The sequence below is a fragment of the Trachypithecus francoisi genome, unplaced genomic scaffold (assembly GCF_009764315.1).
Source record: "Trachypithecus francoisi isolate TF-2019V2 unplaced genomic scaffold, Tfra_2.0 Lachesis_group0, whole genome shotgun sequence".
In the NCBI taxonomy this organism is placed as follows: domain Eukaryota; kingdom Metazoa; phylum Chordata; class Mammalia; order Primates; family Cercopithecidae; genus Trachypithecus; species Trachypithecus francoisi.
In genome coordinates, this window is record NW_022681453.1 from 25,228,637 (window position 1) to 25,251,165 (window position 22,529).

The 22,529-nt window shown below is 47.5% G+C and overlaps 2 protein-coding genes across 3 annotated transcripts in view; one reads left to right on the plus strand and one right to left on the minus strand.

Annotated features, from left to right (window-relative positions):
• The window catches only part of ARHGEF3 (Rho guanine nucleotide exchange factor 3), a 346,977-nt gene extending 332,267 nt beyond the window's left edge, over positions 1-14,710 (minus strand). The window contains exon 1 of one of the 2 annotated variants that reach the window (XM_033210186.1): positions 14,643-14,710. The gene's annotated coding sequence lies outside the window, so the exon portion shown is untranslated. Of the gene's footprint in view, positions 1-13,958; positions 14,209-14,642 lie in introns of those variants that run through there. The other variant, XM_033210191.1, reaches the window with a different exon arrangement.
• SPATA12 (spermatogenesis associated 12) lies at positions 8,779-9,382 on the plus strand. The gene is given in 1 exon segment (XM_033210194.1): positions 8,779-9,382. A coding segment is annotated over 1 exon segment (579 nt). The 3' UTR covers positions 9,358-9,382.
• Positions 14,711-22,529: the final 7,819 nt, after the last annotated feature.

Consider the following 22,529-nt stretch of genomic DNA (forward strand, 5'->3'; position numbering starts at 1 on the left):
AATAGTCAACACAGCAAATTTTACGTTATGTGTGTTTTATCACAATTTTTTGAGTGACAATGGAAGGCAAAAAATTAGTCAGCAAGTCCAGACAATTCTTTCAAAAAGTTTTGCTCTAAACTGAAGAGAAATGGGTGTATAACTGTAGGGAGAAATAGGGTGGAGAGAGGGTTCTATTGTTTTTAAGTTGGGAGAAATAACTGCGTGTTTATTTGCTGATAGGACTGATCCAGTAGGCCATGCTCTTAAATGTTGAAATTACTTGCAAAAGGCCGGGCACAGTGGCTCACGCCTGTAATCCCAGCACTTCGGGAGGGCGAGGTGGGCAGATCACTTGAGGTCAGGAGTTCGAGACCAGCCTGGCCAACATGGTGAAGCCCCATCTCTATGAAAAATACAAAAATTAGCCAGGTGTGATGGTGCGCACCTGTAGTCCCAGCTACTAGGAAGGATGAGGCAGGAGAATCACTTGAGCCTGGGAGGCAGAGGTTGCAGTGAGTCGAGATTGTGCCACTGCACTTCAGCCTGGGCAACAGAGTGAGATTCCATCTCAAAACAAAAACAAAAACAAAAATTACTTGCAAAAGAAAAACTGTATTTTAGGATGATGAATATTCTGGAACTAGTGGCAATATCTGCACTACCTTATGCATGTGCTAAAAAACAGATTGGGTACTTCAAAAGGGTTAATTTTGTGGTATGTTAATTATACCTCAATAAAAATAAAATAAAATAAAAGCGATAATAAATGTTTAATGTCTTCCGAATACCATGTTCTCATACAGGCTGAGTTCCCACCCAGGCAGCCCCACATACCAATAGTTTCTGTGGCCAGTGACCCACCACAGCTACGTGGTAGCCTGCGGAACAGGAGAGGCAAGGTCAGCCTCATTATGGCTGAGTCACAAATGCTGCATTAGCACACACAACCCCCTACAGCTAGATCTACGGAGCATGCACCAATTTGCTGCAGATAGATGGCACCTTTTACTTAGGCCCATGAACTCTCAGGTCTTCAGTCTTAAAAGGAAATCTAAGAACTGGGCACGGTAGCTCACACCTGTAATCCCAGCTACTCAGGAGGCTGAGGCAGGAGGATCACTTAAGGCCAGGAGAGCAACATAGTGAGACTCTGTCTCAAAAAAAAGCAAAAACCCTAACATGTAAGAAACAATCATTTCAATCAGAACAATCAAAAGAAACTCTGCACCCCCACTGCCAATCTGCCAACCCATCTGGTCCACCTATAATTGCAAGACAACAAGGGAGGGACTTATTTTGCAGTCAATCAAAGGGGAGGGAGTTCTTTCCAAAATGTTCTCCTATCTATACCAACAGCACACTTCCACTTCCAACCATTGCCTTTTTCCTTTCTTTGTTTTCTTTTTTTTTTTTTCTGAAACGGAGTCTCACTCTGTCACCCAGGTACAGTGGCACGATCTTGGCTCACCACGACCTCCGCCTCCCAGGTTCAAGCGATTCGCCTGCCTCAGCCTCCCAAGTAGCTGGGATTGCAGGCACCCACCACCATGCCTGGCTAATTTTTTGTATTTTTAGTAGAGACGAGGTTTCACTATGTTGGCCAGGCTGGTCTCAAACTCCTGACCTCAAGTGATCTGTCCGCCTCGGCCTCCCAAAGTGCTGGGACTACAGGCATGAGCCACCACGCCCAGCCTTTTGCCTTTTTCCTTTCTTCTGAACAACCTCAAACAGTATCTTACCCACTGTGATGGTTAATTTTATATGTCAACTTGGCTATACCATGGTAACCAGCTATTTGGTCAAACATTCTAGACATTTCTGTGAAGGTATTTTTTTAGATGAGATTAACATTTAAATCAGTGGACTTAGAGTAAAGCAGATTATTCTCCATGATGTGGTGGGCTTTAGCCAATCAGCTACGAGCCTTAGCAGAAAAAGACTGACCTCTCAGAGCAGGAAGAATTCTGCCCAGACTGCCTTTGGGCTCACTGCAACTCTTCCCTGGGTCTCCCGCCTGCCAGCCTGCCTACCTTACCGATTTTGGACTCACTCGGCCTGCACAATCACATGAGTCAATTCCTAAAAATCAACCTCTCAATAGATAGATGAGCGACTGACTGACATATATCCTGTTGGTTCTGTTTCTCTCCAAACCCTAATACACACCCAAAATAAGTGATTTTCCAATAGAAATTGTCTGTAAGGACCTGTACTTGCATGAAATTTCAAGTCACCAGAGAGATGAATAAAATTTTTTTTTTAAAAACCACAAAATATGGCAACCCAGAAAGAATAACATTTGTTGGCCAGGCACAGTGGCTCACGCCTGTAATCCCAGCACTTTGGGAAGCCAAGGCAGGAGGATCACGAGGTCAGGAGATGGAAACCATCCTGGCTAACACAGTGAAATCCCATCTCTACTAAAAATACACATACAAAATTAGCCAGGCGAGGTGGTGGGCGCCTGTAGTCCCAACTACTCGGGAGGCTGAGGCGGGAGAATGGCGTGAACCAGGGAGGCAGAGCTTACAGTGAACCAAGATCGTGCCACTGCACTCCAGCCTGGGCGACAGCGAGACTCCATCTCAAAATAATAATAATAATAATAATATTTGTCTATATATTGATCAAAGCCATCATAGTAGATATATTTGTTTTCAAATGCAACTTTAGTGTGGATGTGGTGGCTTACACCTGTAATCCCAGCACACTGGGAGGCTGAGGCCAGAGAATCACTTGAGCCCAGGAGTTTGAGACCAGCCTGGGTAATACAGTGAGACCCAGTCTCTACAAAAAATTTTAAAAATTAGCCAGTGTGAAGCCAGGTGCGGTGGCTCATGCCTGTAATCCCAGCACTTTGGGAGGCTGAGGTGGGTGGATCACGAGGTCAGGAGATGGAGACCATCCTGGTTAACGTGGTGAAACCCTGTCTCTACTAAAAAAAAATACAAAAAAATTAGTCGGGCACAGTGGCAGGCTCCTGTGGTCCCAGTTACTCGGGAGGCCGAGGCAGGAGAATGGTGTGAACCTGGGAGGCAGAGCTTGCAGTGAGCTGAGATCCAGCCACTGCACTCCAGCCTAGCAACAGAGCGAGACTCCGTCTCAAAACAAACAAACAAACAAAATTAGCAGGTGTGGTGGCATGCACCTGTAGTCCCAGTTACTCTGGAGGCCAAGGCAAGAGGATCACTTGAGCCCAGAGGACACTAGACATGCATAGGGCAACTATTGTTTCACCAAATAATTCAGATATGTGCGTGCACGCGTGCGCGCGCGCACACACACACACACACAACCGGGTCACCAGGTAGCAGTCTATTTTTTACAATAGGTCAGAGTCCAAAACAAGGGAGAAGCCACCATACTCCAACACACAATAAATGCTTAATAAAATTTGGTAGCATCATCATTCTTAGCTCACTCTAAAAGCTAATACTTTCATGTTCTTCATTAGCATTTATTATCACAATAAGATAGAGCTTCTGATACATTTATCAATGCTGCCACTCACTTACTGCGGTGCTGTTTAAGAGTCACCGCACCTCCCTAAATAAACTTGCCAACTCTCTCTCCTCAAAAGGACTCAGGTGGTCATTTAAATAATTTCTGACTCACAATGCTGGCCAAGGATTAGCGAGGCCCTGCCCAGCCCAGACCACATGAAATGTAAGTGATTTGTTAAGAAAACCATTTGAGTTTGCAAGACTGCACAGGGCTTTTATAAAACTAAAGCCATGCTGGAGAGAAACAGTCCTCCCCACCCCCTTGGGAGATGTGTCATAGAGAGAGGTCACACAAGGTCAGTCAAGCTGCACCTTCTGAGACTGGGCAGGAACTGAAGCACCAAACCTCAAGTGTGTAACGTGCTTCCTTGTTTTGGGGTTAGGTTATATCATTGTGTTTTTCCCCTAACTTTCCATGTGCACACACACGCACACACCCCCATCACTAAAGGATGGAAACAAAATCCCTATGAACTGCCGGTTCCAACAACTTAAGTAAAGGGAATCTGCTAAGGCAAAAGATCTGATTTTTTTTTTTTTTTCTGAGACCGAGTCTCGCTCTATCACCCAGGCTGGAGTGCTGTGACACGATCTTGGCTGCCTGTAACCTCTGTCTCCCGGGTTCAAGCAATTCTCTGCCTCAGCCTCTCTAGTAGCTGAGATTACAGGCACCCGCCACCACGCCCAGCTAATTTTTGTATTTTTAGTTGAGACGGGGTTTCACCGTCTTGGCCAGGTTGGTCTTGAACTCCTGACCTCGTGATCCACTCGCCTCAGCCTCCCAAAGTGCTGGGACCACAGGTATCAGCCACCATGCCCGGCCTAGATCTGAGATTTTGAAAACCTCAAAACATATTCTATTGCATATAACTTTCTCTCCCCCCAGAAACAAACTAAAAACTCAGTCCAAATTAATGCTTTTTAAAAAATTGCTTTTTTGAAACAACTGTAATAAATAACTCTAATCTCTGTCTCTCAAACACACGCACGCACAAGTATTGTTTTTTAAAATGACAGCTCCTCCCCCCAGCTGAGTTGAGGTATGAATGGATTTGAAGTTTCAAATGTAGTTTCCCACGTTGTTCTTTAAGTTTGGAAAACAAGACTCCAACTTGGAAAACAAGATTCCAAGTGATACAAATGTAAGTGCTGCATTCTTTATTTCTTCTTTCTTGAAAATAAAATCATGTATTTGTGCTGTGCCAAAGCATTACATCTGGAACACATAAGTACATGTTGGGGTGTAAACTAAGCTTGTTTTTTTCTTTTGAGATGGTCTTGCTCTGTCGCCAAGCTGGAGTGCATTAGTGTGAGCACGGCTCATTGCAGCCTCAAACGACTGGGCTCAAGTTATCCTCCCACCTTAGCCTCCCAAGTATGTGGGACTACAGACGTGTGCCGCCACACCCAACTAATTTTTAAATTCTTTTATAGAAATAGAGCCTTGCTTTGCTGCCCAGGCTGGTCTCAAACTCCTGGCCTGAGGCAACGCTCCCACTTCAACCTCCCAACGTGCTGGGATTACAGGCGTGAGCCACTGCGCCTAGCCTAAACTAAACTTTCAATATGTGATATTACTCCCTTTTTATTTTTATTCCATTGTTCAAACTATGATGGGAGTGAATTGGCGGGGAGGGGCCAAGATTGTTTTAGCAGCAGAACTCTTTCCTCAAATGAAATCATACCCCTTTGCCCAACAGATAAAACAAGATAAAATGGAGCCTGACTTCAATTCTCCTACCACCACTGGTGCCTCCAGGGCTGTGGGGTCTCCCAGTTCCCACCATACTTCTCAAGGCATGAAGCAAGGGGTTATGGGAGTATCTTAGAGATCTCCAACCCATCCTTAGCATGAAGGGAAGCCAGATCTGTTATATCTGCGACCAGGTGCCAGATGCACTCCCATTTCACAAATTCAGGAGTTAAATGCCTTAAATTAGACACTATAGTATACTGTGTTACTTTCTTCAAAAAAGAAAAGAAACATTATGTTCCTGGTGTTTTGTCAGTGCAGTTTGATGTCTGTGCAATTTGCCTACTCAGCAGATTCAATGACTAGGGAAGCTGAGTGAGCAGTGCCACCAGCAAAAAGGAATTCAGGTTCCATACTTAATATTGTTAAGATGGCAAAACTCCCCAAGTGATCTACAAAGTCAATGCAACCCCTATCAAAATCTCAGGTCCCTTTTTGCAGAAACTAACAAGCTGACCCTAAAATTCATAGGGAGATCCAGAACGGCCAAAATAATCTAGAAAAAGAAGGACAGGCTGGGCACAGTGGCTCACACCTATAATACCAGCACTTTGGCAGGCCAAGGTGTGAGGATTACTTGAGTCCAGGAGTTTGAGACCAGCCTGGGTAACATAGCCAGACCCAGTCTCTACGAAAAATAAATAAATAAAAATTAAAAATTAGCTGAGTGTGGTTGCACACATCTGTAGTCCCAGCTACTTGGGAGGCTGAGGTGGGAGGATTGCTTGAGCCCAGGAGGTCAAGGCTACAGTGAGCAGTGATCGTACTTCAGCCCGGGTGACAGAGCAAGACTCTGTATCACAAAAAAGAAAAAAAGAAAAAAGAAAAAGAAGGACAAAGTTGGAGGACTCATACTTCCTGATTTCAAAACTTACTACAAAGCTATAGTAGTCAAGACAGTATACAAAGTAATACTGGCCTAAGGATAGACATATAGATGAATGGACTAGAATTGAGAATGCAGAAATAAATGCTTACATGTATAATAAATTGATTTTTGACAAGAGTATCAAAATAATTTAATGGGGAAGAAGAGTCTTTTCAACACATGATTCTGGGACAACAGGATTTCCATATGCAAAAAATGAAGCTAGGCCCCTACCTCACACCATATACAAACATCAATTCAAAACAGATCAAAGTTCTAAATCTAAGAGCTAAAACTATAAAACTCTTATAAGAATATATAGGCATATGGCCAGTTGCAGTGGCTCACGCCTGTAATCCCAGCACTTTGGGAGGCCAAGGCAGGCAGATCACGAGGTCAGGCATTCAAGACCAACCTGACCAACATGGTGAAACCCTGCCTCTACCAAAAATACAAAAATCTGCCGGGTGTGATGGTGCACACCTGTAGTCCCAGCGACTCAAGAGGCTGAGGCAGGAGAATCAATTGAAACTGGAAGGTAGAGGTTGCAGTGAGCTGAGATCATGCCACTGTACTCCAGCCTGGGTGAAAGAGCAAAACTCCATCTCAAAAAAAAAAAAAAAAAAAGAAAGAAAGAAAGAAAAAAAGAATATACAGGCATAAGTCTTCATGACCTTGCATTAGGCAAAGGTTTCTTAGGTATGATACCAAAAGCATGGGCAACCCAAGAAAAACAGATAAATTGAACTTCACCAAAATTAAAACCTGGCACTTCAAAGAACACCATCAAGAAAGTGAAAAAAATAACCCACAGAATGGGCAAAATGTATTTTAAAATCATAGCTGATAAGGAACCGAATTCAGAATACATAAAGAACACTTACAACTCAATAATAAAGAGACATATAATCCAATTTAAAAATGGATAAAAGACCAAATATACATTTCTCCAAAGAAGATACACAAATGGCCAATAAGCACATGAAAGAATGCACAACATCATTAGCCATCAGGGAAATGCAAATCAAAGTTACAATGAGATGCCACTTCATACCCACTTAGGATGGCAGTAATCAAAAGATGGATAATAACAAGTGTTGATGAGGATGTGGAGAAACTGGAAATCTCATGCACTGCTGATGGGATTGTAAAATGGTGCAGCCACTTTGGAAACAGTTTGGCAGTTCCTCAAAATGTTAGAGTTACCATATACCCAGCAATTCCACTGCTAGATATATATTCAAGAGAAATAAAACCATATGTCCACAGAAGTTTGTATATTCTTCCCTAGGAAAGGGAAGAGCCAGGGCAGGTAAAAGAGAGGAGAAATGCATATGGACAAAGAAAACACTCTTGGACATAATTAAATGGGAAAACATTAGTTGTTAGCACTGTCCAGGCCAAATATAGAATAAAAAAAAAAAATAGGCCAGGTGCAGTGGCTCATGTCTCTAATCCCAGCACTTCAGGAAGACAAGGCGGGAGGATTGCTTGAGCTCACGGGTTCAAGACCAGCCTGGGCAACATGGCAAAACCCTGTCTCTACTAAAAATACAAAAAAATTCGCCAGGTGCGGTCGCACATGCCTGTAGTCCCAGCTACTAGGAAGGCTGAGGCACAAGAATCACTTGAACCAGGGAGGCAGAGGATGCAGTGAGCTGAGATGCCACCCTGGGCAACAGAGCAAAACTCTGTCTTAAAAAAAAAAAAAAAGAATAAAAATAAATAAAAACAGGCCAGGCATGGTGGCTCACTCCTGTAATCCCAGCACTTTGGGAGGCCAAGGTGGGTGGATCATGAGGTCAGGAGTTCAAGACCAGCCTGGCCAAGATGGTGAAACCCCATCTCTACTAAAAAATATAAAAATTAGCCAGGTGCAGTGACAGGCGCCTATAATCCCAGCTACTCAGGAGGCTGAAGCAGAAGAATCACTTGAACCCGGGTGGCAGAGGTTGCAGTGAGCCAAGGTCATACCAGTGCACTCCAGCCTGGGTGATAGAGTGAGACTCCATCTCTAAATAAATAAATAAATAAATACAAAGAAACAAAATCCGTTGGTAAGCAATACATACAAAATGAGCTCATTGTGTTGGTTTTCAAAGATACTCACAGGCACCCATGCTTGTGTGAGTAAACAAAAGCAAGAGAAATCTATGCCCAGTTGATCACAAACATTCTCTCTGGAAGCAAGCCTGGGATGGGGAAGGCAGAATTTTATTATTTACATCTTTTTTTAATCTCAGCATATTATACCTGTAATTACTTTTAACTCTACAATTTCTGATATGTTTACATTTGTGTTCAATAAGAATATAATCAGGATTTCTTATTTATGTTTCTAGCCAAAAGGGAAGGAAAGAGAGAGAAAGCCACTGGAGTTGGGCAGCATGGGAAGTTGTGAAAGTGGACAAGCATGAAAGAGCTTCCAAGTAGTAGAAACAGCAGGAGCAAAGATGTGAACGTGGGAAAACCTCCACAGTATCTGGGTGACTGTGGAGTTTGGCTCTGTTTGAGCACCCGGGGATGACTGCTGGTGGGGTGTGACTGAAGGTGAATGGGAACAGTGCACTCAGCAACCAGGCTGCAAGAGTGCTGCATGCCCCTTAGGGATTGGCTCTGGCCAAGTGCCCTGGCCTCCTTTTCTGGAGCATTCTGGTTTTGACTTGGGCCCCATGTCCAGTTCTGCCCTGACTTGTGGGTCCACCTTGGAAAAGTCAGGAGACACCTGGGAAATGAAGGCACTAGACTCTTCCAGACTCGTTCCATGGCCACCCAGAGGCCTTGGGTCATCTACCCAACATCCCAACAAACCCAACTGTGCACTGGCATCATGCCAGGGGCCAGGTATTCTCCCAGGAGCAGCCTCTGCCCTCCCAGAGCTGACATTTCAGGGAGATGTGTGCCAAAGCAAGACCTGTAAGAGATAATTACAAACAGCCATCTCTCTTGACATCGCTGCACCCCAAATAAATCTTCTGGGAAGACCCTCTTCACCTCTAGCTCTCCTGATACAGCAAGACAGTTGTGAACAAGTTATTTATAACTCTATACCTCAATTTCCTGGTATGGAAGATGGGGATAATGAGAGGACCTGTGCCACAGGATGGTTGTGGAGACTGTATGAGGATATAGGTGCTGAGCCCAGTAGCACAGGGTACAGCAGTTCAAACCAACTGATATTTATTGAGGGCTGCTTTGTCAGGTCCCTCTCTACAGTATACTCCAACACACACATACACACACAGCTGTAATCAGTGAGAATTCTGCAACATCTGAGAGTCTGGCAGCTGTCTGTCTGGGCCTTTGCACATGCTATGCCCTCCCTTCCAACCCCCACCGGGGGTGACTCGTAGCCATCCCTTTCTGCATCTTGTCAGATATCACTTTTTCCAAGAAGCCTCTCTGTCACACCATTTCCCCAATATCACAGATGAAGAAAAAAAGACTCAGAAAGGTTAAGTTACTGGCACAAGGTCACACAATCCAGATCTCATACTCTTAGCCCCCCGGGAACCTTATGCTGTATTAAACGACATCAATTGATCAATCAATGGAAATAGTGGGACGCATGCATCTCCTGATCCCCGATCCTATACATTTTCATCTCTTTGTTGTTTCTATCAAAGCCTGCTAAGTAACTACTTTTCCTCTAGGTGAGTGCCACTAGGTGATGAGGTGAGGTAATCAAATGACACAAAAGAGGAAGGAGTCCACCACCAGGGTAGGTGCAGTGGAGCAAGTGTTACAATGTGCAGGATTATAACTCCAGCAATGACCCCTAGGCTCATCATGCTCATTCCCCAGGTGGCAGTTTCAGAACACATTGCTCAGGTCTCACCCTGTAAAGGTTGGTACCAACCTTCTAGTAAGCCATCAGAACACACAATGCCAAGATCTTACTCCAGCCACCTGCCAGGACCTGGGGGGCAGGAGGAGAGTTCTCCCTACATTGTCTCATTTTCCCTCCCCTTCTGCAGTGAGATAGACCATGTCCGCTGCTCAAGAGTTGACTGGCCACACTGGGGAGTTTGACCACAACCTTGGGCTCCATATGCATGGAATGAGGTTGCCTGCAATTGTCCATGAGGCTGCTCCCTCATTTGTCTGGGTTTATGCTCCAGTGCTATCTCCTCAGAGACCTTCTCTGACCAAAGCCAGCTCTGCCTCCATCCCATCACTCTGGATCTCCTTTCCCAGCTTCATCTCCATTACACTGGCCACTTTCCCTCACATCTTATTACTGATCTAGTTGTCTGCTGTCCATCTCCACCACTGGGATGTAAACTCCACAAGGGAGGAATGCTGTCAGTTTCCTTGACTGCTGTGTGGTCAGTACCAGGGCAATGCCTGGCACAGAGTAGCCCTCTCTCCCTAAATGTTTTTGAATAAATGAAAAAAATGAGCTAAGTGGCTAAGACAGGTGTAAATACGACCTCAATTAGGAACAGTCTTGCCAGTCCTCTTTTTTTTTTTTTTTTTTAAGAAAAAAAAAAAATGGGCCCAGCACGGTGACTCATGCCTGTAATCCCAGCACTTTGGGAGGCCAAGGCAGGTGATCACTTGAGCCCAGGTGTTCGAGACCAACCTGGGCAACATGGTGAAATCCCACCTCTACAAAAACTACAAAAATTAGCTAGGCATGGTGGTGCATGCCCATAGTCCCAGTTACTCGGGAGGCTGAGGTGGAAGGATCACTTGAGCCTGAGAGGCAGATGTTGCAGTGAGCCAAGATCACACCACTGCATGCCAGCCTGGGCAAGAAAGCAAGACCCTATCTCTAAAAAACAAAAAAGAAAAAGAAATGTGTACCCATTTTCATAACTGAATAAACAATTTTCATCAAAGAAAAGAAGAAAGCAAAGCTTGTCACCAAACCTCTCCACAGCAGACCTCACTCCACCCATCATGCTAGTAATATCCCATGAAGAAACTGATTCAATAAATTAGAATTATATATTAAAAATCTCATTTTAACTTGAGTTTCAACTTGTGAAAGTGAAGTGATATGAATTAAATAATATTTGTACAAACCATTAAGAAAATGGGTCCAAGGATTAATTTTCTTTTAAATATAGCTAGGGTCGTATTAATAAATTGATTAAGGAATGATACAGAAAAATCCAGGAAAAGAACAAAAGAGAGAGAAAGCCCCTACCCACCCCCACCTCCAACCCAGTGCAGTTACAGGAGCCTGAACAATACAGAACTTGGCCTTGAAGGGTTACTAAACTATGGCAATGGCCTTTCTGCTTCATGCTTCTTTGCCTCAGACCCCCTCTGGTGACACATGACTGGGCAGCATACTAAGTTCTGGTCAGGAGCTCAGGGACCTTAGTTATGGCAGAGAACTTTAGAGACGGATATTGATGGATGCAGGATGGTCAGGACACGAAGCAGACCAGAAGGACTAGAACGGTAGCATGCAGGAGGCCACAGCTCGTCCTCATCAGAGTGGTACAGGGACTGCATCTGGTTCTCTGCCCCCTCTCCTTCAATGGTTCTCTGTCCCCTCTCCTCCAATGGAACAGGCTATTGCAGGAGGTGACAAGTTCCCTGTGCCTAGAGGATTCAAGCTTAGGTTAAACAGTAACTAGGAAGAGATGTTGCAGAGGTGATTTAATCTGGAGGTGAAAGTATGGTCACTTTCAACCCTGAGCTCCTGACCAGCAACTAGTTCCTTGGCATTTCACTACTCTCCAAACTCGCCTCACTTCAGTCAATGGGTGTTCATTCACTCAGGACAGTTATTGTGCACCAGCTATATGCCATGGGCCAGGAGTCAGTAGTGAAAAGGACAATACACCTCTGCTCTCTTGAATCCTATGTTCTCCTGAGTGGATGCACACAATAAACCCATAAATCAATGCATGAATAAGATCATCCCAGGCAAGCTCTATGAATAAAATACAAGAAAGAGTGTGATAGAAACTAATGGGGGAGAGGCTGCTTTGGATAAAGTAGTCAGAAAAACCATCTGTACAGGGGAGACATCTGAGCAAAAGGGCAAGAAAGTGCCCAGCATGGAAGAAGTGATGGAAAAGCATGCTAGGTTGAGGGAACAGCAAGTGCAAAGGCCCTGAGAAGTCTTCTGAAAACCTGAACTCAAATGTTCATGAATTGCATCCCAGCCTAAAGGTCTCACCACAGGCCAACAGTCCCTAACCTCACAGCCTGCGTCTCTTTCCCCTAATCGACCAAGTCAAGGCTGACCTGTATTGCCTATTGAAAAGTGTGTTCTAGGCCGGGCGCGGTGGCTCAAGCCTGTAATCCCAGCACTTTGGGAGGCCGAGACGGGCGGATCACGAGGTCAGGAGATCGAGACCATCCTGGCTAACACGGTGAAACCCCGTCTCTACTAAAAAAAAATACAAAAACTAGCCGGGCGAGGTGGCGGGCGCCTGTAGTCCCAGCTACTCGGGAGGCTGAGGCAGGAGAATGGCGGAAACCCGGGAGGCGGAACTTGCAGTGAGCTGAAATCCGGCCACTGCACTCCAGTCCGGGCGACAGAGCGAGACTCCGCCTCAAAAAAAAAAAAAAAAAAAAAAAAAAAAGAAAAGTGTGTTCTGGGAGGGGGAACAAGGGCAGCCCCCAATTTGCAGGGAATTGAGATGTAACAGGGGGCAAGAACCTTCACTTTCCTACCAGAAGTTCAGAGTCCACTTACAGGCCTCATGGAGAATACAATGTAAGGGGAAACCTCTGGAAAAATAACTGTGCTTCAAGTGCCTCATGTACATTTCAAGACATTCCCTGGGGCTCCAGGTTCAGAGCTCTTATCTGTGGAGTTCCAGAAGACAGAAACTAAATTTCCAAGAAGATACTAAATGGGTACAGCCCAGGAAAACTCTACAGATGGAGGGGGCAATCTGCTAGAGATGAATGAATGCGGGAGAAGAAGACAAGATCAGGTCCCTGGACCCTGAAATAGACTCCCACACTCACAGAGACTAGACAATGTCAGCCTGTCAGGGGACCCAAGGCCTAAAAGAGTGAAGTGAAATCTATCCCCCCTCCCCCCCCTCCCCCCCCCCCCCCCCCCCCCCGCCAACAAGAGGCAAACATCCAATCGCACCCCAGAGCTTCCAGAGAAGATCCAAGACCCTACTTTCCAACAGTGTCCCTGACAAAGTTCATCTCTAATCCCACATTCTGAGACATACTTTGCACAAGGCTGGTTAGCCACAGGAGGTGTTACAGCAAAGCTCAAATTTCCCAGGGCGGAAGGGAACACCATGGCTACTGTGTAAACACCACCAGCTCCTTACCAGAAGAAGGGGAAGGAGCAACAGCCTGCAGACCCACCTCATTGAGAAGCTAGGGCTGTGCACGCGCTGTTAGATGTCAGTGATAATAATCACAAGAGCAGCTAACACAGAGGATTTATCCTGCCCCAGTCAGTAGTTTAAGCACTTTATCCCTATACAAGTCTTTAAGGTTTGTACTATTATCATCCCCACCTTACAGATGAGAAAACTGAGGCATAGGTAAGTGAAGTAACTTGCCCAGGACTACACAGCTAAGACAAAGACCCAGTGAAGCTCTCCTCCTCCACACCCCAGGGAAGAAAGTGGTTATACCTGGGTCATGAAACGCTTAAAAATAAGTTTCTACCGGTACATTCAGGTCAACTACCGTCTGGCAATTCCCACGTCCTCGCCCAGTGCGAGAAGCAAGCCTGGGCCAGGCAGTAAATTCAGCAACCCGAGACCTCTAGGAACAAGGCGCTCTGTTTCCGCAACATTCAAGCGCGTGATGGGGCCGCTGATTGATAGTGCAAGAGCAGCTCTCCACCACCGCAAAGCCCAAGGGAACCCGTTTCCACTCGGCTCAGTCAGCCTCAGAAAACGCTCACCGGTCTCTGGCTGCGAGGCACCCACGCTGACCTTAACCCCTTGGCGTCTGCCACTCTGGCGTCCTATCTCTGGATCTTCTGGCCGCTCGGTTTAAAAGATGCAGCCGCCGGGACAAGGGCCTCAGGCAGGCTGGGACGGCGCCCGCCGCCCGGAGCGCCCTGAGTCCCGCTCCCCCGCCGCGAAGTGACCCGCGGCCCTGTGAGCCGCCACCAGCAGCGCGCGACGCGACGCTGACCTGCGAGTGCCCCGCCAGGCTGGAGAAGAAAGTTGGGCGAAAGGGGCGCGTCCCAGGACAGGTGGCGCCTCCCTCCCCGGAAGTGGCTCCGGGAATTTTCGCTCAAGGGGCTACCCGGGGACCAGAGTCAGGGTCCCCAGCAGAAGCGACGACTGGTCGAGGCTGGCGGTGGCACTGCCTACTTGCACTGCGCCCAGTGCGCCCCCGTGCGCTGGGCGTACCCTAGACCAGGGAGCCCTCAGGGCCCGCCGGGGGCGCCGAGACCTGGCGGGGTAACTCGGAGGTGGGAGTTGGGGGGCGGTCCAGCTCGGGGACCGGGGCAAAGGAGGAACCAGCCCGGAAGAGGGTCTTACTCCGGGAGATCTAGCGGGGGTGTCCCACCAAGGGGGTGTCCAGCCGGGGAGGGTCTAACCGGGGAGCGGGGTTCCCGGCTGCTGCCCGCACTCACCTCGGCCCCCGCGCTAGTTCGGTCTCTCCAGGCTGGAGAACTCGCCGCGGAGGCGGCGGCGGCTCCCCTGGGCGGGGCGGGGCCGGGGGCGGGGAGGCCGGGCCGGCCACGTGGGCGGGAGGCGGGCCGGGGACCCCCGCGGGCGCCGGAGCCGGGCGACGCAAGACTAGGATGTGGCCACGCCCGGCCACCGCTCGACACCCCAGCTCCCCATACACGGCCTAGGTCTACTGGAAGGCTAGAAAGAGGAGAGCGGAGACCCCAGGACATCCCTCCCCCGCCGCCACCTAAATCAGACTCAGGCTGAGAGAATTAACCGAGTCGGAGGAGGGGTAAACATCCCTGCCTCTGGCTCCCGCTGTCCCGCCAGAGAAAGCGCCGCGGAAACCCCGAGGGTGGGTCAAGGGCCAGCTACCCTAGTGGGAGGGGACTCTCGTGCCGGGGTGGTAGGGGCTGCCCTAGCGGTCCAGGGCCAGAGCCTGCACGCGGAGCTCCCACCTCCACCGCTGGGCAGATCTTGGGCGTGTCAGATCTTGCCCAAGCCTCACTTTCCTCGATGGTGGAGGTGAGAATGAGGACGAGCCTCGAGCTGCGTGAACCCGGGCGCCCAGTAGGCTCTCAGGAATCGCAGGCTTGTAGGTGGACGCCGAGCCTGAAAGTGAGGGGCCTGGGTCGTGCATGCAGAAATAAACATGGGACTCTAAATAAAACGAGTTTCTGCAGGCATTCATTCATTCAACAGATGAACGCCTACGGTCCTCATCACCTCTTAAAGTCAGAAATAAAGAATGCCCTAGACTGTCGTTACTGGGCTCCTAAGAAAGTGTAAACCCCGATGCTAAAAATGAAAAATTCATCAGTTGCCCCCATGTGCCGGCAGTGCATTTTAGGTGCTTGATCGAAATTAATATTCACGACAGCCTTTAAGGTGGAGGGCCTGTGCGGGCCCGCTTCTCAAATGAAGAAATCGAAGCTTAGCGAGGTGAAGCCAGCCCCCAGAGCCAGAGGATCACAGTCTGGCCCCCTGTTTACAGAGGAAAGAGCATCAGCCGAAGGTACGAAGGCTCTTGCCCAGGTGCAGGAAGGGGGTGAGGGTTGAGAGCTCCCTGGGAGGGCACCTGTCGTGACAGCAGCAGCTGGGATGCAGATCTTCCAGATTTACTTCACAGCAACCTCTGCCTTCTGTTGCCAGTGCTCAGCCCCGCAGTGCTGGGTGGCCTCTTCCTGGCCTGCAGCCCACCTTTTGGGCCAGAAACTGGGCATCTTCAGCAAACCAACTTCTATTCCACCAGCTGCAACTTCATTCCACTACAGCTTCTAGGGAGTTCCTTGACCCCAGACCCAATGCGTTGTGACCCACCAGTTTCCTGTTCAGGGAACACACTCTCCCCAGTACTCCATTTCCAAGGACAACTCCTGTGTCCAGACCCCTAGTCCTCAGCCTTTTCCCCAAGAACCTTTTGTCATTCTCCTTCCTCCCTAATGCAGAAGATCCCTACAACAACCAGCCATGTTTATCAAGTAATTACATTTATTAAGCAAAGGGCTTCTCTTGTCTCTGAAGTGCCTGCTCCCTCATCTGAGCTCAGCAGTGACTTCAGATCCACCAGCCAACACCTGGTGTTCTACTCAGGCAGGTTTGTCAAAGAAAAGTTTTCTTTGCATTAGATTCAATTTAACAATTATTTGAGCATCTACTACATGCCACACACTGTGCTAGGCTCTGGGGACAGTAGTGACTGGATACCAAGACAGACAGTCCCTGACCTCATGGAGCTTATGAGCTGATGAGGGAGACAGTCAACTGACCCCTCACCAGGCAGCAAGAGAGCAGGATGTGGTGACAGACACCTGGAAGAAGCACTGGCCCAGGCAGAGCACAGGTCACACTGCTGGAAGTCCATGGACAGGGGAAGTAAGGGGAGAAAGAGGCTGGAGGAACCTTGATGGCCAAAGTGAGACGTTAGACCTTGTCCACCTAAAGGTTCAGACAGAGGCATGATGGGATGTGAGCCACAGTTTGAAGACATCACACTGGCTGCTGAGTGAGAGATGATGCGGCAAGTGAGTCTCCTGTACACAGTTAAAGGCAATGCGCCTTTTTATTATTACTAAAGGCAACTGCCTTGACTTCCTGTTTTATAATTCCGGGTTTCTGGAAAGCAGGACACATCTGCAAGTAGAATATTTAGATTAGCAACACAGCAATTTAACCCACAAGGTTCCTATGTGCAGCTCTCCCACCCTCTCCCATCCGTGCCGGGCTTGGCCCTAACGTGGGCTTAGGGTTGGGGAGGACTTTGTTCCTAGACTCAGACTGAGAGTCTGTCAGGGGGAGAGATGATACACCCAAAGACAGTCCTTTATGGGGTGAGAGGATAGGCAGGAAATGTGGGTGTCTAGCCACAGAGTTTGGAAACTGGTGAAGACTCCAGAAGCCTCTGATGGTCAGTCATCTTTTCTCCTTGAAATAGTTTATTCATAAGGGTCCATTCTTAAGTTCAGTTCCCTCTCCCCGAACTACAAGACAGGATGAGAAGGCCATGTGCAGTGGCTCACACCTGTAATCCCAGCACTTTGGGAGGCCAAGGTGGGAGGATCGCTTGAAGCCAGGAGTTGAAGACCAGCCTGGGCAACAAAGTGAGATCCCTGTCTTTACCAAAAATTTAAAAATTAGCTCAGCATGGTGGTGTGTTCCTGTAGTCCCAGCTACTCGGGAGGCTGAGGCAGGAGGATTGCTTGAACCCAGTTTAGGGTTGCAGTAAGCCATGTTCACACCACTGCACTCCAATCCGGGCTAACGGAGAGAAACCTATCTCAAACAACAACAACAAAAAACAAAAACAAAAAAAAAACAGGCTAGTGTGGGATCAGGGCAGTTACTTCACAAAATCATCAATTGGGGAAGCCAGGGTTTCTGCAAGAGACCCCCACCTGGATGGGCAGAGGATGAGCTATGACTGACACCAGGCAGAAAAGCAATGGAGACGGGCTGGGACAAGGGGTTGGGTAGCACCTTCAGGGAAAGCAGCCACAGGAGAAGGCACAACCAGGGTCAAAGGTGGGACTCTGAGACCAGTGGCCCCAGCCACCTAGTAACCACTGGGTACCCTGAACACTTGCTGAGTGTCTGTTGTGTGTAACCTTACATTTAAAACCCTCTGCTTATGTAACATTACTCATTGTAAAGCAATATAGAAAATACCAGAGGTACAAAGAATAAGAAAACCCACCCACAATCACACCATCCAGTGGTAACCACTGTTAATCTGTGTCCTTTATTTTTCATTTAACATATTGTGAACCCTTTCCTTTGTCATGAAATATTCTTCCACAACATGATTGCTAAAGGCCATTTGGTCCATTGTATGCATGTGCCCTCTTATAATCAGTCCCGACTGGTACTTGGTTTATTCCTCATTTCTCGTTACAAGGATAATGCTTAGTAATGAATTTTTTGTTTGTTTGTTTTTTGAGACAGAACTTCACTCTCTCACGCAGGCTGGAATGCAGTTGCACTGCAACCTTCACCTCCCAGGTTCAAGTGATTCTCGTGCCTCAGTGTCCTGAGTAGCTGAGATCACAGGCACCCGCCACCATGCTCAGCTAATTTTTGTATTTTTTTTTTTTTTGTATTAGAAATGGGGTTTTGCCGTGTTAGCTAGGCTGGTCTCAAACGCCTGACCTCAAGTAATCCACCCACCCTGGCATCCCAAAGCGGAGATTACAGGCGTGAGCCACCAGTTCTGGCCTGAAAATCTTTTTTTTTCTTTTTTTTTTTGAAGGCAGGGTTGCGCAGGCTGCAGTGCAGTGGCACAGTCTCAGCTCAGTATAATCTCGACCTCCCAGGCTCAGGTGATCCTCTCACCTCAGCCTCCCAAGTAGCTGGGACCACAGGCGTGCGCCACCATATCTGGCTAATTTTTCTGGGGTTTTTTTGTTTTTTTGTTTTTTGTAGAGACAAGTTCTTGCTATGTTGCCCAAGCTGGTTGTGAACTCCTAAACTCAAGCAATCCACCCGCCTCAGCCTCCCAAAGTGCTGGGATTATAGGCATGAGCCACCATATCCAGCCTCGAAAATCTTTGCACAACAAATGTAAATATGCATTTTTAGTTACTTACTAAAGATAAAACCCCAGAATTGGAATTACTGGAAGAGACATTTAACTCTCTGCCTATCGCAACACACTATACAGATGTTCCCCCTCCCCCATTTTTTGGCATTTGAAAGGTGTGGAGTGTCCGGTTGTTGTCTTCACCCGGGGAATGGTGATGTGTCTGGGCATCAGTCCTTTTTTTTTTTGAGACGGAGTCTCACTGTATCACCCAGGCTGGAGTGCAATGGTACAATCTCAGCTCACTGCAATCTCTGCCTCCTGGGCTCAAGTGATTCTCCTGCCTCACCCTACTGAGTGGCTGGGATTACAGGCGCCTGCCACCACAACCGGCTGATTTTTGTATTTTCACTAGAGACAGGGTTTCACCATGTTGGTCAGGCTCATCTCGAACTCCTGACATCGTGATCTGCCCACCTCAGCCTGCCAAAGTGCTGGGATTACAGGCGTGGGCGTCAGTCTTATTGTTCACGCCTAAGCAATGCTCTTCAAGTGCTACTAAAAAGCTTCTTTGGAAGCAAGTCCTTTCTGCTTTCATAATCTGGGTTAGAAAACCTGAGGAGCAAGGCTGAGCTAGGGAGTGGAAAGGCAGAGAGAGGCTGTGGAGTGGGAAATGCCTGAGTTCAAATACAACTTGAGCCCTGTCCTGAGGCAGGACATGAACTAAACTCCTAAGTCCCTTTGGGAGGGTGAGGGGAGCTCGGGCACTACGCAATACATGGCATAGTAGCAGGTATCCAATACACATTAGTGATTCTGATACCACTTGTTCCACTAACCAAACCTGCGTCTATAGCAAGCTGTTATCCAGTCTGGAGACAGGAACCACAGAGTGTAAAACCTTGAGATAACAGCCTAGTGGGGGAAATACATACAACAGCCCAGTCGTTCTCCACTCTGGGATCACAGTAAATGGATGGGAGCCATGTTCTAATTTGTAAAGTGAGGCACAGATGCAGTTTTCTCTTCTAGGGAAACTTTTAGCTGTCATCAAGATAGGCAATAATAGTGTTTTTAAAATTTACTAATTTAAATTAAATTTAAACCTTTTAAATTTACTAAGAACTGTTATTTCTCAGCCAGGCACAGTGGCTCATGCCTGTAATCCTAGCGCTTTGAGAGGCCAAGGTGGGTAGATTGCTTGAGCCCAGGAGTTCAAGACCAGCCTGGGCAACATGGTGAAATCCCATCTCTACAAAAAATACAAAAATCAGCTGGGCATGGTGGCGCACGCCTGTAGTCCCAGTTACTCAGGAGGCTAAAGTGGGAGGATCGCTTGAGCCTGAGAGGTTGAGGCTGTAGTGAGTGGATTTGCAGCCTGGGTGACACAGTGAGACCCTGTTAAATAAATAAGAAGAAAGAAAAGAAAAGAAAAGGAAAAACACTATTATTGCCTATCTTGATGACAGCTAAAACAGATAGTAATGTTTTTGAGCACTTGTCATGTGCCAGGCACTGAGTGGGCTATCCCCTCCCCTCCCCTGCTTTATCCTCACAAGAACCCCATGCGGCAGGTACATTTTTTCACCCCCATCTCACTGATGAGGAAACGGAGAACCAGGGAGATGAGGTGACTTGCCCCAGTGACTGCTTAATGATAGGGTGGGTACAAGCTGGTTAAAGCAGTAGAGCCTGAGTCCAGTCCAGATGGAAGGCCTCCGCAAGGGATACGGCCTCCCCTCATGAAGCAGCACTCTAGTGGGCAAGAGGTTCCTGAAGACACATGTCAGGACCTAGACTGGAGGTGGACAGTGGTCAGGGAAGGTCTCATTGCAAAGGAGGGATGGAGACTGAGAGAGGGTGATTCAGGTAGAAGAAACGGCACATGCGAAGAACCCGGGGCAGGAACATAGGAGTGAGGAATTTCAACAGTCTGGTATGGTCAGAAAAGAAGGGACATAGAGAGGAGAAGTCAGCAAGGCATCACATAAGAGCTTCGGTATTCACTTTCAGGGCCACTGGTGGTTTAAGCAGAAAGTGACATCTGATCAAGTACCCATCTCCCTCAAAGGCTATTCCCAGCTGCCCTGCGGAACTGAGACCTCCAGGAGGCAGGAATTCCACTTCAGTTAGCTATGCCATCAGCTACCCAGGCCAGGGCCAAAGAAGACATTCAGGGGAAATCCCATTTCATAACTTATACCTCCTAACCTGCCCCCATGACTCATCCCTATAGGAACAGGGGCTTTCCATGTGCCATGCTTTGTGCCCAGAATTTCACCCAGCTTCACATTCAAGCCTCACAACAGCCCCATTAGGTACTGAATTATTAACTGCTTTTTTTTGTTTTGTTTTGCTGTTTTGAGACAGAGTTATGCTCTGTTGCCCAGGTTGGAGTACAGTGATACGATCTTGGCTCACTGCAAGCTCCACTTCCCAGGCTCAAGTGATCCTCCCACCTCAGCCTCCTGAGTAGCTGAGACTACAGGCGCATGCCACCATACCCAGCTGATTTTTGCATTTTTAGTAGAGACGGGGTTTCAACATGTTGGCCAGGCTGGTCTCGAACTCCTGACCTCAGGTGATCCGCCCACCTCTGCCTCCCAAAGTGCTAGGGTTACAGGTGTGAGCCACTGTGCCTGGCCCTATTATTAACTGTTTTCTAGATTTAGAAAATAAGTCCTAAACAGGGCAAGCCGCCTGCCCAGGGAAACACAGAAAATGGCAAACTGAGATCTAAGTTCAAGATGCCTCAGACCAAAGCCTGCCTCAGCTTTAATCACAATGCTAATTATCATCATCTCATGAATAATAATACACAGTTATACACAGGTGTGCAGGATACTGAAGCACATCTACCTCCAGAGATACAGAACCAAAGGTAGGACTTGACTGTATTTGCATTCAGCTGCCAGGCATGCTCTTGCCTTTCTTTTCTACAAGTTTCCTATGGCCTGGCCTTACCCAACCTGGTAGGAAAAGTCTATGGTTTGTTTTGAGGCTGATGTCTGCCCACTCCCCAGAATGTCTCTGACCAGCAAGAGTGGAAAAGACCAGGCAGAGCCATCTCATTCTGGAAGACTGTTATTTGATCTCTTCCCATCTCCCTCCACTAACTTCTAAAACTTGGGAAATTGCACCGATGGTTTGAGAAACAACCCCTGCCTTTGTTCACATTCAGAATGGAGAGTGGTCATCTGCCTAGCACAGAGACCTTACAGCAGCAAGTCCAGAAAAATGTATCTCTATCGGGATTAAATGGCAACCAGGAAAAAAGGAGTCTGGGGAATGGAACATTGGCAGATCTCAAGGTGCACAGTCAACTGTCACAGGCTATGTGTGGTCAGCTATTGGGAACCCCAGAGCTAACGTCTTAATTTGGCCAAATTAAGTTCCTCTTCAGCCCTCACCTCTGCAACAGCCAGGCATGGACCCACCCTTTTCTTTTAGGGGATAGAAATGATACAACTTATCACCTGACAAAATACTTGGCCTAAAGCTCCTTGTGGGCATGGAACTGTCTCCCACCCATCCCGATATGGCCCCCAAAGAGCCCAAGACCTGCTCTTCCATGGAATAATTAATAGCTACTATTCACCAAGTACCTAGCACTTGCTGAGCACAGCCTTGGGTACTTTATGTACTCCATCTCATTTAATCCTCACCATAACCCTTTGTGGTGGCTATTAGTCCCATCTTACAGATGAAGAAACTGAGTTTCAGAACATTTAGATGACTTGCCCTCAACTCTATACATAGGAAGTCAGGAGGGCAGGGGTCCTGTGTGTACCATGTCCATCACTATGTCTATGTCCCAACACACACTTTGGAA